At 44.7% G+C, this 14,597-nt stretch overlaps 1 protein-coding gene across 7 annotated transcripts in view; it reads left to right on the top strand.

The window, feature by feature from the left end:
• Positions 1-14,597, top strand: part of LOC147106372 (chemokine-like protein TAFA-2) — a 356,474-nt gene that overhangs the window by 166,039 nt on the left and 175,838 nt on the right. For all 7 annotated transcript variants that reach the window (XR_015081444.1, XR_015081441.1, XR_015081442.1 and 4 more), the window contains exon 3: positions 925-1,007. Coding sequence is in view for 1 of the 7 variants with exons in the window: in XM_086009418.1 (XP_085865544.1) it covers positions 926-1,007 (82 nt within the window). In the remaining 6 variants the exon portion in view is untranslated. The remainder of the gene's footprint in view (positions 1-924; positions 1,008-14,597) is intronic.

Below are 14,597 nucleotides of genomic sequence, written 5' to 3'. Positions count from 1 at the left end.
CTCCCCAGCTCTTCTTTAAATAGCGGCCGTGGGATCTTCTATGTCCACCTGAGAGAGCAGACGGGGCCTCGGTTTAACGTCTCATCCGAAAGACGGCACCTCCGACAGTGCGGCACTCCCTCAGTACTGCACTAAAATGATATCCTGGATTATGTACTCTAGTTTCACTGATAGATCCAAAAGCTGTGGGGTACAAAAGAGGGAAGGTTGTTGACACTACCTCCTATTTAATTTTTCATTGAAAGTGATGCAATGCAAGAAGGAAATTAAGCATTCAACGAATTAAAGTATCTGAAGCTCCAGACATCAAAGCGGACTCATATTTTAATTTATGTCTTTGCAGTGATATTGGCTTAGGAATATGAGACATTTTCATTTGTAAGCTGTTTTAACATGGGAGATCTGGCTACAGAACCATTTTTTTTTGTACATAATTAATCTGAGTAGAATAACTGGAGTTTCATTTCCAATAACAAAGGGCTGATTAATGAGTTCCTCCGACACTGTAGGTGTTATGTATTTGGGGAAGATTGAAATCTCTTGGCACTGCACGCGTTAGATTTCTTCGCTTAAGGATTGCCAGCTTATTCCTCAGCCACAAACAAGACGTGCTTAATAAAAAATGCAGCGTTTTCCTGAATTGTGTCGGTCTGACAGTTGCAAATGAATAGAACGGTTGTTACTTTAGCAATACTTTATTTCACAAGTTGATGACTGGCAGTTTATTGCATTACCATCGAACTGAAATTGTGCACTGTTAATGAATTATAAGCTTTACACACAGGAGGCTTTTCATTGCATTATTTCCCCTGCTGAGTAACATTTAATTTATTACTAATCGATTCATTGTTATGTTATGTCCTAAAAGGTGCAATGAACTGTAAACAATGATCTATCTCTCTCTCTCTCTCTTCTTTTCTAAAGGATGGTTAAAGGGACACTGCTACTTATCATATGTGTGATAACCCTTTGGGGAAAATTGGTCTCAGCTGCGAACCATCATAAAGGTATGGAATCTTTCACACTGTCGACGTTCTACATTTTCATAGCACTGTAGTATTCTGGCACATTGTACTCAATGGTCTAATTATATGCAGCTGTACACAAACAGATAACTTGCCCGGCTGTAAGCAAAATAACAGGCTCAATTTATTTTAATAAGGCTGAAGTTTGTTCGGAATTTAATGATCTCTGCTGAAGCCCAATAAAATCTTGATTGTGTTGACCAAAGTGAATTCATCTAAAGCCAACTCATTAGTTTTGGTTCCTTCCATCATCTCCAGCCTAGGTGTTGGGAATTTGGAGCGAGTAAGCAAACTATAAATATTGACTCAAACTCTGCCACTTATATTGCAAGTTTATATTTTAAACTGCTAAATGACAGAAACACTTTAATTAATTTGGGTTTTGCCAGAATTATTCTTATTCATTACGAGGGATCAGGCTGCGGCGGGGGGGGCGGGGAGTGCGATTGATCCCCACCACAAGGTGTCGAAAAGTTCCAGCTCTGCGTAAGGTTTAGCAATAAAAGGTCACCCCTTGTCCTATTTTCCCCATGGAAAGCGGCAAGAGGAAATGCAGGTTAGAATCAAGGAGGTTTTGATCTGAAACACCAGGCAAAATGCCACTCTATGAAAGTTGTTAGATAAGCCAGAAACAAAACCCCCACCCAGGCTGGAGTTTTCCGCTATGTGCTCGCCAGCACAAGAATTTTCACCCCTTCACTCTAATGGGTGGGACATTGCGGTGCTGGTGAACACAGAGACTGTAAATCTCGGCCTCAATTCACCAACTATGGCCATTTTGCTATTCACATTTTTCGATTGGTCAAGATATTGAAAAAAAAAAGACACTATTAACTTGACCAGAAAGCACAGCCAGAAAATCTGTTTTTAGAAGACTGCGCTGAAGATTCAGACAATGCTTCAAAGGGGATAAATATCATTAATGGTTGAAATAGAACTCGGTTCAAAGAACAAGTGTGATCCTTCTTTGTTTGTCGTAGTTCACTACCGTCGGAAAATTACAAAATTCTAACAGGTCTAGACAGACTGGATGCAGGAAGGATGTTCCCGATGGCGGGGGAGTCCAGAATCAGGGGTCACAGTCTAAGGATAAGGGGTAAGCCATTTAGGGCTGAGATGAGGAGGAATTTCTTCACCCAGAGAGTGGTGAACCTGTGGAATTCTCTACCACAGAAGGCAGTTGAGGCCAATTCATTAAATATATTCAAGAAGGAGTTGGATATATTTCTTAAGGCTAAAGGGATCAAGGGATATGGGGAGAAGGCAGGGACAGGGTACTGAATTTGGACGATCAGCCATGACCGCATTGAATGGCGGAGCAGGCTCGAGGGGTCGAATGGCCTACTCCTGCTCCTACCTTCTATGTTTAGTCAGGAGTCCCAAGTGGCAGTGCATTCCACTGACTCGAAGCTTGGAGAAATGATTCCTTAAGTTTACAAACACGCCCTTTGGCCATGCCTTCTGTTGCCTGGGCCCCAAGCTCTGGAATTCCCTGCCTAAACCTCTCCTCCTCGCGACCCCTCTTTCCTCCTTTAAGAAGCTCCTTAAAATCTACCTCTTTGACCAGGCTTTTGGTCACCTGCCCTAATTACTCCTTATGTGGCTCGGTGTCAAATTTTTTGTCTTGTAGCACTCCTGTGAAGCGCCTTGGGACATTTTACTTTGTTAAAGGTGCTATATAAATACAAGTTGTTGTAGTAGTATGTCACTCTGGTTTTGCTCCATATGTTCTCTGCAACCAGTTGCTCAATTGGCCCGATCTTAAACTTTTGCCTAAAGTGTCCCCTTTGCCTGGTGCTTGAAATCGAACCTCCTTCATTCTAACCGGCTGCTTCAAAGAGAGTTAGGGCTGGATTTTGCCAATGGGGAGCTTTTGGAGGTGGGACTCCCACTTGTCGGGTTTTAGTCCCGCCTCCATCGACTTCTGGCCAACCCACACTATTTTCCCTTGATTGACCTTGTTAAGCCCGCCCAGTGGGCTCAGCAGGCCAATAAAAGGGAAGCCAGTTACAGAGAACGTCAGCGTATGACATTTCATCTGTCAAAAAGTTTTGACAGATGCATTGTCATCATTTGCCAGCTCTGTGAAGCTGTCAAACACTGACATTCTCTGTTGTTTGATGAGCCTTGTATTCAAGACTCATCAGACCTCTTTTGTGAGCAGAAATTAGATGGTTGTTGCATCGGAGAATGCAGCAGCCATCTGTCATCTCTGCCGGTGAGATGCGCGAGTCTCCGCATCCCCAACAGTTGAAGCCTGCAGGAAGAAACAAAGGTTAGTAAACATTTTCTATCACTTCCCACTCACCTCATCTACTTACCTCTCCACACTTGCACCCATCACTTACCTCCACAGCGCACTTTTGCACCCCTCCGACCCCCACAGACCCACTGCTCGCCTCGGTGACCCTGGCGGGGTTTCCCGACGTCGGGAAGCCATCAGATTCTGCCATTTTCCCGGCAGTCCCGCCTCCAAAGGGCTGGCAAAATCATCCCCTTAGTTTCGCAGGCAAGCTCTGTAAGTTTTTAACTCTGAGTCTCGGGGATCAAGGTACTTTTAATTTGATTTTGGTGGATATTCTGGATTAGAATTAAGAATAAGAAATGTAAAAATGTACGAATTTAAGATTTGAGAATAAGAATCTCTGAGGATAAGACATGTAAGCTATTTGTATTTTGAACTGTTAAAGTTGCGATTGACTCACAAGCTGTTAACTGTATGTCGGCTCTTAAATAAACCTATATATTTTTAGAATTGTCTCACAGAGTATTTCTGTATCAAACTCGCAAACTTAATTTCTGTACAGTCTTTTGTAAGGAGTTGCAGAATTCTGGGGGGGGGTTTCTGGACCCTCATAATATCTGGAAGGTTACAGTCTAGTTAAACTTATTAAAAGTGCTATCCGGAGGATGGTAACACCTTCAGGTCATTCCTCTCCTTTAGGGAAAGATAGCCTGGACCTTTAGACCCAATTAAGCGTCTTATAGAATTCGGCTATCTCTAACTTTAGTTGAAGGTGAACGTCTGGGGACTACGCCTGATCTGGAGTAGCCCAAAAAGGGCTAGGGCTAGTAATTATCCCTTCAGTGGGAGGAAATAAAAAGTCACAAAAATAACAAGCGAGAGTCCAGGACCAAGGAATTAACCCAAGTCATACAGGCCTTCCAAGTGTTTATAACATCCATCCATACAGATACTTATTTTTAATTACTTATATATATGTGGCTATAAATTTACTGAGAGTCTTTTTTTTCCTGAGGGTTAAGTGATAAATGATGGGTATCCTAATCTGGAAAGGTCACTTCGCTAGATTTTTCAACCATAGAAGGGCGAAGGATACCATGTCACTGCATTTCCAATTGTAAGTGGTGGAACAAATCTATTATTTTATCGCAAGTTTTAATGTAAAAACTCAGCTAAAAATACAAAACTGCATTAGGAAAAGTCACTGAATAACTCCGCAAACGTTCCTTAACGGGGGAGTACAGCAAATCTGCAGCACCATTTTCAAGGTAGGCTGTTCCAGAAGCTTCTTGAAAATTCAAAAATGCAGTGATAAAGTCTCACTAAAGCTACATTATAAATATAGTTGTTTTTTTTAGTAATTTTCATATTTATATATGAGAAACAAGGCAGAAGGAGAAGTTGGTCTTGGAAGGAGTGCAGCGCAGATTCAGCAGAATGATACCAGGGCTCCAAGGGTTAGATTATGAGGAGAGATTACACAAACTAGGCTTGTATTTCCTGGAATGTAGAAGGTCAAGGGATGATTTGATTGCGGTCTTTTGGATTTTGAAAGGAGTTGATTGGGTGGATAGAGAGAAACTTTTTCCGCTGGTGGGGGAGTCTAGGACAAGGGGACATAAACTTAAAATCAGAGCCAGGCCATTCAGGAGAGAAGTTAGGAAACATTTCTTCACACAAAGGGTGGTAGAAGCGTGGAACCCTCTCCCACAAAAAGCAATAGTTCAATTAATAATTTTATATCCGAGATCGATAGATTTTTTTCTAGCCAAGGGTAGTAAGGGATATGGAGCCAAGGTGGGTGGATGGAGTTAGGATACAGATCAGCCATGATCTCTTTGAATGGCGGGACAGGCTCGAGGGGCTGAACGGCCTACTCCTGAGCCTTTGCTCCTAAATTGAGGTATGACAGTGCAATGTGTTGTTTAAAAGTTATTCTTCGGAATAGAGTCTTGCATTTGTAACAATGGATGTTAATCTGCACATAAAGGCATCAACACTGTCTGTATTGAAGTGTCTACAAAGCATGTCACCTTATTTGTCACTTCAACAAAGAGAAAGGTGTTGGAAGTTGTTGGCGATGTAGACGGGCAACACTTGTGACAGGCTCGTCAACTGAAGGGAAATTCCGATTGGGTTCACGTGATGATGCTATTTGATGGGATCGCCCACAGGGGGTGCTGTTGTTAGTTTTATTGATGTTGAGCAGAGAATTCTTTTACAAACCTCGTCGGATTACGCTAGGGCCAGAGCAAAGTTTAACCCATGACTTGCCCCCAAATCCAAGCTGAAAGAATTAGGAGGAAGGGATCAAGTTTTCACATAGGTGGATAAACCAGCAATCGTAAAACCAAGAGAACATAAACATACATGTTGACATCTGGTGAACCTTTAAATATGGGTGGACGAGGCATCTTTCTGATGATGTGCTGCTGGAGGTGGGAAACCTTGCCCACTGCCAGAGCATGTTTGGAGAATTTAGGCTACAGTGTCCACTGTGTGGCTTGACTGCTTAATGTTTCTGAAGGAACATACAAGACCAGTGTCTGGATCAGGATTGTCAAACTCGCTTTATATGGCAGGCCTGATCCGACATCCTGGCACTTAGCGCAGGGCTACACTCAGCAGAATGTTATCTGGACGCACAGGGACATGAACTCGACATCGTTGCGCCCGTTTTATGGGCTGCGTCTGAATTTCTACATGTGCTTAGGCCGGAGTTGGTGAGCGTGGACCTCATTTTTATATAATGGGACGGTTGTCGAGTCGTTCTCTTCTGTCGCGCGCACAGGTTCAGTGCGCCGATCATTCCGCGCCCATTACCTGGCGCTGTCACATTTAGGGCCCCCCCGCTATTCCTGCAGCTTTTAGCAGGTGGCCCTTCAGAAAGAATTTCTCTCAGAAAATGGTTTCGATGACACGCCTATTTCAAGAGCATCACTCACGTGGTGAGCGTTAGTGAACGTTGATTACAGCTCTTTTAACGATTGTGCTAATTCAGAAGACTTACCTTCACATAACTTTCCTGCATCACTTATGTCATGGGATTCTCGCCGTGGTTTGCTTAATAGTGTGTTCGAGTGTTGTATACTTTCACCAGGGCTACTTGTTGCTTTACAGATTAAGCACATGGGCTTTTGCTTTCATGTACACAAAGAAATACAAAATTAATTTCATAACTCATGTGAATGTTCTGCTAATTCACCCAATGGATGCCGCGTAGTCTCTGGGTAACATGCTTCACGGTTTAAGAGGGGCAAGTAAAAGAAAGATTTGCATTTATGTAGTGCCTTTCACAACCTCAGGATGTCCCAAAGCGCTTTACAGCCAATGAAGTACCTTTTGAAGTGTAGTCACTGTTGTAATATAGGAAACACGACAATGAATTTGCACACAGCAAGCTCCCACAAACCGCAATGTGATAATGATCAGGTAATCTGTTTTAATGACATTGATTGAGGGATAAATATTGGCCCCAGGACACCGGGGATAACTCCCCTGCTCTTCTTCGAAATAGTGCCTTGGGATCTTTTACGTCCACCTGAGAGTGCAGGCGGGGCCTCGGTTTAACATCTCATCCAAAAGATGGCACCTCCAACAGTGCGGCACTCCCTCAGCACTGCACTGGGAGTGTCAGCCTAGATTTTTGTGCTCAAGTCCCTGGAGTGGGACTGTGAACCCACAACCTTCTGACTCAGAGGCGAGAGTGCTGCCCACTGAGCCCCGGCTGATCACAAAAGTGACAGCGAAGAGTATTGACATGGCTTAAAAAAACTCCCAATTATTTTTGCTTTGGAAAAGACTAGGGGGTAATAATTGGAGTAGGTGGGAAACGGGTCCAATTTAGGGGTCCAACCTCCCATGCCCGAACAGTGTGGGAAACACTTATGATACTATTTTGGTACCGGTGCTCTAGAGGTGCCCCTGGTGTTAGACTAAAACAGGCGTGAGGCCCCTTTCATATGCTAATGAGGGGCCCTATTTCCCATTTAAGGACCCCTTCCTGAAATTGAGCCGCTCTGCTCAGCTTTTCCAGGGAGTAGATGCGGCCTAACGAGTGGGTGCCGCAAAAAGCTAGGACTTTCTTTGAAGAAGATTCATCTAGAACTCTTCCTGGCTCCACGGCACTGCTGAGTGCCACTGTCAGCCCTCCTTTCATTCTCCCGTCACCGCGGCCCTAAAACTGACCTTCCCCGTCACTTGCGGGCTGCCCAGGGTCCGTCGGCTCAACGGGCTTATTAAAATGAGGCTCGAGGACCCATATCGATCGGGCCTCGGGCCTACCTGTTTGTTCGAAGGGATTGTTTCCTGTGCCCAGTCCACACTGGCCGAGCAGCACGAATGAGTTTCCACCCCCCAAATTTTCTTTTGTAACAAAGGTGACGTAAGAAAACTACGAGGCACTTGGTCTGAGTATTAAACAAGACTTTAATCAACTGTTTTCAACAGTTGTGTCCTTCACTAGTTCCTGTTAAAGAATGCCCTGAGCAAGCTGGGCCCATTCCCGAGTATTTATACTCTCCCTGGACAGCGCCACCAGCAGGCCGCCCAGTATCATTTCATAAGTCATTTCCACATGAATGACAGGATTCATGTCAAAAGGTATGCTGGTGGTAATTGGTTTTTCTCAAGTGAATCAGTAGCATGGGTTTGGCCGAGGGAAAATGAAACTACTTTGCTTCGAAATTCCGTCTTTGAATTCTTAGATTTACCATCACTGCCCAGTATAGTAAATGGAGCAAATAAAAACATATCATTAGTCATGGTGGGGAGCTGAGGGATGGCGGTGATGGGGGCCAGGGCTGTGCTTCTTCCCCCTCCTCTGCCAGCCCAGCGTGTGGTCCAGCACCAAAAGGCTGCTGCGACAGACAGGACCCAACCCTGGCAGATCCCTCCCGCTGCCTGGTGAACCCCGGCCCCAGCTCTCCCCCGCCACCCACCCCCCGCAGTGTGAAGCGCTGAGAAACGCTCAGCTCCGGAGTAGCTGTGCCTTCACTGAGTGTCTGTGCTGCAGCGCGTGCACGCGCGACGCACGCACCAGGACGGCTTGCGGGAGAGTCCCACAGGTCAGTGGAGCCTCGCGGGATGGACCGAAAAGTTGCGTGGGTTGGATCAGGGCTACTTCTGACACCCCTAGATTCCTCTTGATTCCATGGGGGAAAAGTTCGGTATTGCCCATTTTGGGGCGCTAATATCGGTCGGGCGCAGAGTTTAGTGCCTGGCGCTAATTATCGCCTCCGACTGCAAAATTCGCCTCTATCGCCCCTGGAGGTGATTTGAGCACTAAATCAGGCGCTTCACACCTCTGTTAAGGCGCAAACATCAGGGAGCGAGGCGCTACCTCAGAATGCTACCGAAGCTCAGGCGATGTCCGTTACCATGGATGCCAGACAGACTGGCACCGTCCAGTTCTTAAAGGGGAGGGGCCAGCTTGCTTGGCCAGCCACACCCTGCTCATTGCAGCCTTGAATCTCGGCCTGGAGAGACCTCTAAATCAATTGTGTTGGAGGCACTAATGGATAGGCCCAGGGAAAGAGCTCGGCGCTTAACAATCTCAAAAGTGGCACTGAGGGCCAAAACTCCTTCGGACAGCGTTAAAACCAAATATTTTGCCGACAAGAAAAGGCAGGAAGCGCCCGCCTTTAAATAACGCTCCCCCAGGCCGTTACCTGTCGTTTCTAGTGGCAGGCGCCAAGGCAGGGGGCGTGACTAAATATCCGGTCCGGGGCGCTACCGGGGCGTTGCACGCTTGACTGATCTGCGGGTGCAGGAGATCATGGCGATAGTGTTTAGCGCCGCCGCAAAATGACTGGTCAATTTCGCGAGTGGCGCTAAAATTGCTGCGCTCAAGCGCTAAGTGTCTAGCGCCCCATTAGCGCCCCATGGAGGTGCTAACGGGAGGCGCTAACCAATCGAACTTTTCCCCCCATAAGTCTTCAGCCAGATGGTCGCGGGTTCAAGCCCCACTCCAGAGACTTGAGCACAAATTCTAGGCTGACACTCCAGTGCAATACTGAGGGAGAACTGCACTGTTGGAAGTACCGTCTTTCAGATGAGACGTTAAGCCGAGGCGCCGTCTGCCCTCTTGGTGTAAAAGAACCCAGGGCATTATATCAAAGAAGAGCAGGGGGGAGATCTCTCTGGTGTCCTGGCCAATATTTGTCCCTCAACCAACATCACTAAAAAAAAAAGGTTATCCGGTCATTATCGCATTGCTGTTTGTGGGAGCTTGCTGTGCGCAAATTGGCTGCCAAATTTCCTACAATATAACAGTGACTTTGCTTCAAAAAAGTACTTCATTGGCTGCAAAAAACGCTTTGGGACGTCCTGAGGTTGTGAAAGGCAAGTCTTTCTTTTCTGAAGCTCATCGCATGCTGGACATGGAATCAGATGACCTGCGGGCCGAGAGACATAAGCCGAAACGTTTCATCGTGGTTATTTGCAAGTCTATGAGGATTTGATCAGCAACAGAACGAAATATGGTGGGTCATTCAGCTCTGACAGAAAGTAAAGAGATGAAATAAATCTGTTACGCAGTGGGCATTGCTCATTTTGCCCAAACTCAGATTAATATCCGTGCCCTCCACCTGCACCGTCATGCACTGAATTTTAATCCTGCATTGAGTAGCAAAAATCTCACTACCAGTCGCTGAATAATGCAATAGTACTTGACCACCATTTAAAGCCATAATGTGCAGTCAAAAAAAAATGAAGCAATTCTGATACATCTGATTAAAAAGAAAAATGTCCCACTAATGCTCTTCAGTTGCTGGGGTCTCTTAATGTAAAGAATACCATATTTTTACCTTTGGAATGGTTGTTCATGACATAGAATTACACAGAACGTACCGCACAGAAACAGGCCATTCGGCCTAACTGGTCTGTGCTGGTGCTTATGCTCCACACGCGCCTCCTTCCACCATACTTCATCCCCGGTGTCCTGGGGCCAATATTAGTCCCTCCAGCAACATAACAAAAACAGATTATCTGGTCATTAGCACGTTGCTGTTTGTGGGAGCTTGCTGTGCGCAAATTGGCTGCCGCGTTTCCCACGTTACAACAGTGACCGCACTCCAAAAGTACTTCATTGGCTGTAAAGCGCTTTGAGACGTCCGGTGGTCATGAAAGGCGCTATAGAAATGCAAGCCTTTCTTTTATTTTGTTATTCCTATCTGCATATCCTTCTATTCCTTTCTCCCTCATGTGCTTATCTAGCTTCCCCTTAAAAGCATCTCTCCTATTGGCCTCGATTATACCCTGTGGTAGAGGGTTCCACATTTGAACCACTCTCTGGGTAAAGAAGCTTCTCCTGAATTTGTTACTGCATTTATTAGAGACTACCTTATGTTTATGGCCTCCAGTTTTGGACTCCCCACAAGTGGAAACATCTTCTCTACGTCTACTCTTTCGAACCCCTTCATAAATTTAAAGAACTCTATTAGGTCACCCCTCAGCCTCCACTTTTCTAGAGAAAAGGGCATCAGCCTGTTCAGTCTTTTCTGATAGTTATGATGTTTTACGCTGTGCGATTAAGTAGGTGGCAGTCTGACCATTTTCAGTTCTGCAATATATACCAAATGTTACACAGCAAATGAGGAAATTGGGAATGACAACAAGGCAATCACCTACTGATGGGGCTCAGATACCACGGACACACAAGACTTCATTACAGTCTATATTACGCACTCAGCAACAACCGGTTTTACATACGAAAGCAAAATACTGCGGATGCTGGAAATCTGAAATAAAAACAGAAAATGCTGGAACTACTCAGCAGATCAGGCAGCATCTGTGGAGAGAGAAACAGAGTTAACGTTTCAGGTCGATGACCCTTTGTCAGATGAAGGGTCATCGACCTGAAACGTTAACTCTGTTTCTCTCTCCACAGATGCTGCCTGACCTGCTGAGTATTTCCAGCATTTTCTGTTTTTATTACAGGAAACTTTGTGCTATCCGGCACCCACGGGACCGAGCTGCTGCCGTTGCCTAAAAAGTGCCGTACTCTCCAGAGTTAATGTTGAGAGATACGGAGATTCTTATCTCCGTATTTGACAACAAACACTGTTGCTTAGCAACAGCTTCTAAACACTCGGGTGTGGCCCTAAAGCTCTGTAGCTGAAGCTGTTGCTATAGCTACAGACCTTGCACAGCTTGACTGTTCAAACAAAGCAAAAAAAACAAACAAAAAGAATAAAAAACAGCTGCTGATTTTTGCCGGTGGCTCCAGATTGCCGGATAGCTCACCTCCGGATAGCACAAAGTTTCCTGTACCGGTTATATATATAGTTTAAACTTAATGCTGAGGCTTCGGGATGAGATTCCTCTTCAAATGAGAAATAGGAGAGTTCCCATCTCCTTCATAAATAATGAGCCACTAATGAAATTGCATGTTTTAAAAAATGCTTATTCCCACAATCTTAGTGGCGGATCATTAATTACAAGGGGGAAGGGAGGGAGGCAATCTCCCACTTTTCATTAGAAGAAGAATTTCAGGCCATTGATCAGCGCTTGTGCTGGCACTGGTGTCAGTGTGAACAGCAGTCTTTCGTTCAGTCCATGTCCTTACAGCACGGAGCTGCTCACGCTGGGACATTAGCAGCTGTTAGCAGCAGTTACCAAGCAGTAGAAGGTATCAAGAGAATCTTTGCCCACCGTACAATCGGTTTCTGTAATCCTCATTTACAAACATCATTGGCATCACAAGATGGCGTCAAGACTACAGCCTGTGAGCCAGGTCGGGCTAACATGCAGTTCAGAGAAGGTTCACTCGGTTGATTCCGGCGATGAGGGGGTTGACTTATGAGGAAAGGTTGAGTAGGTTGGGCCTCTACTCATTGGAGTTCAGAAGAATGAGAGGCGATCTTATCGAAACATATAAGATTGTGAGGGGGCTTGATCGGGTGGATGCGGGGAGGATGTTTCCACTGATGGGTGAGACTAGAACTAGGGGGCATAATCTTAGAATAAGGGGCTGCCCTTTCAAAACTGAGATGAGGAGAAACTTCTTCACTCAGAGAGTAGTAAATCTATGGAATTTGCTACCCCAGAGAGCTGTGGAAGCTGCGACATTAAATAAATTTAAAAAGGAGATAGACAGTTTCCTAGCTGATAAGGGAATTAGGGGTTACGGGGAGCGGGCAGGGAAGTGGACGTGAGTCTAGGTTTGGATCAGCCATGATCCTATTGAATGGCGGAGCAGGCCCAACGGGTCGTATGGCCTACTCCTGCTCCTACTTCTTATGATTGACCGACGGTTCTAAAAGTAGATAGTTCTAAAGGGAAGGTATTCAGCAAAACTGAGAATTCACGCTTTTTTTTCTTCTTCTCCAATTTAAGGTTATTTTGGGAAGAGCTCCACATTTTAATGACACCGATGGCCCTGGGTTCTTAGAAGAGACCTTTGGTATAATAATAAGCGCTCTGCAGTGTGATCTTTGGTATGATAATAAGCGCTCTGCAGTGTTATACACTTCCAGTGTATGATTAATGGAACAAGTTTGGGGTTCAGGGCTTGGCGGCTGCGGGCCAGAGTCGAGATCACTGATTAATCAGGACAGATTCAGCACTCCTCCTACCAGCTACAGGCCTGGCTTTTGTGGGGTTTTGTTTTACACACAGGATTTTCCTTGCTCTTCACTTATGCACTAGTTTATTTGTTTTGGGGCCTGCACATGAACAGATCTGATAATACGTGCAATATTTGTCTCCAATTTGCCTTTCACCTGTCTTGGAACTGGAAGAACATAATTCATAATATAAGAAAAAGAGAGAAACTCAGAATGTAATTTCGGTGACTAATACATATTTTGAAACCAGGGCAACATAATTCATACATAACAAGACACACAATCATATATAACAAGACGCACATTCATATATAACAAGATGCATGTTCATATATAACAAGATGTATATTCATATATAACAAGATGCATGTTCATATATAACAAGACGCACACTCATACATAACAAGACACACACTCATACATAACAAGACACTCATACATAACAAGATGCACATTCATATATAACAAGATGCACATTCATATAAAACAAGACGCACATTCATATATAACAAGACGCACATTCATATATAACAAGACGCACATTCATATATAACAAGATGCATATATATAACAAGACTCAAATTCATATATAACAAGACGCACACTCATACAGAAGACACACATTCATACATAACAAGACACACATTCATATATAACAAGACACACATTCATACATAACAAGACACACATTCATATATAACAAGACACACATTCATATATAACAAGATGCATATTCATATATAACAAGATGCATGTTCATATAGAAACATAGAAGATAGGAACAGGAGTAGGCCATTAGGCCCCTCAAGTCTGTTCCGTCATTTAATGAGATCATGGCTGATCATCCAAATTCAGTACCCTGTCCCTGCTTTCTCCCCATATCCCTTGATCTCTTTAGCCTTAAGAAATATATCTAACTCCTTCTTGAATATATTTAATGAATTGGCCTCAACTGCCTTGTGTGGTAGAGAATTCCACAGGTTCACCACTCTCTGGGTGAAGAAATTCCTGCTCATCTCAGTCCTAAATGGCTTACCCCTTATCCTTAGACTGTGACCCCTGGTTCTGGACTCCCCCACCATCAGGAACATGCTTCCTGCATCTAGTCTGTCTAGTCCTGTTAGAATTTTATGTTTCAATGAGATCCCCTCTCATTCTTCTAAACTCCAGTGAATATAAGCCTAATCAACCCAATCTCTCCTCATGCGTCATTCCTGCCATCCCAGGTATCAGTCTGGTGAATCTACGCTGCACTCTCTCCATGGCAAGAACATCCTCAGATAAGGTGACCAAAACTGCACACAATACTCAAGGTGTGGTCTCACCAAGGCCCTGTACAACTGCACCAAGACATCCTTGCTCCTGTACTCGAATCCTCTCGCTATGAAGGCCAACATACCATTTGCCTTCTTAACCGCCTGCTGCACCTGCATGCTTACCTTCAGCGACTGCTGCACAAGGACACCCAGGTCTCGTTGCACTTCCCCTTTTCCCAATCTATTGCCGTTCAGATAATAATCTGTCTTCCTGTTTTTGCCACCAAAGTGGATAACCTCGCATTTATCCACATTATACTGCATCTGCCCAACCACCCAACCTGTCCAAATCATACAGGAGTTTCTCTGCATCCTCCTCACAGCACACATGCCCACCCAGCTTTGTGTCGTCTGCAAACTTGGAGACATTACATCTAGTACCCTTGTCTAGATCATTTATATATATTGTGAATAGCTGGGGTCCTAGCACTGATCCCTGTGGTAC

This window comes from Somniosus microcephalus, chromosome 16 (genome assembly GCF_052327205.1).
Source record: "Somniosus microcephalus isolate GS21.2 chromosome 16, FLI_Smic_1.0, whole genome shotgun sequence".
NCBI classification, from domain to species: Eukaryota; Metazoa; Chordata; class Chondrichthyes; order Squaliformes; family Somniosidae; genus Somniosus; species Somniosus microcephalus.
The sequence above is the reverse complement of the archived record's forward strand: the minus strand, read 5'-3'. Positions and strand labels throughout refer to the sequence as shown.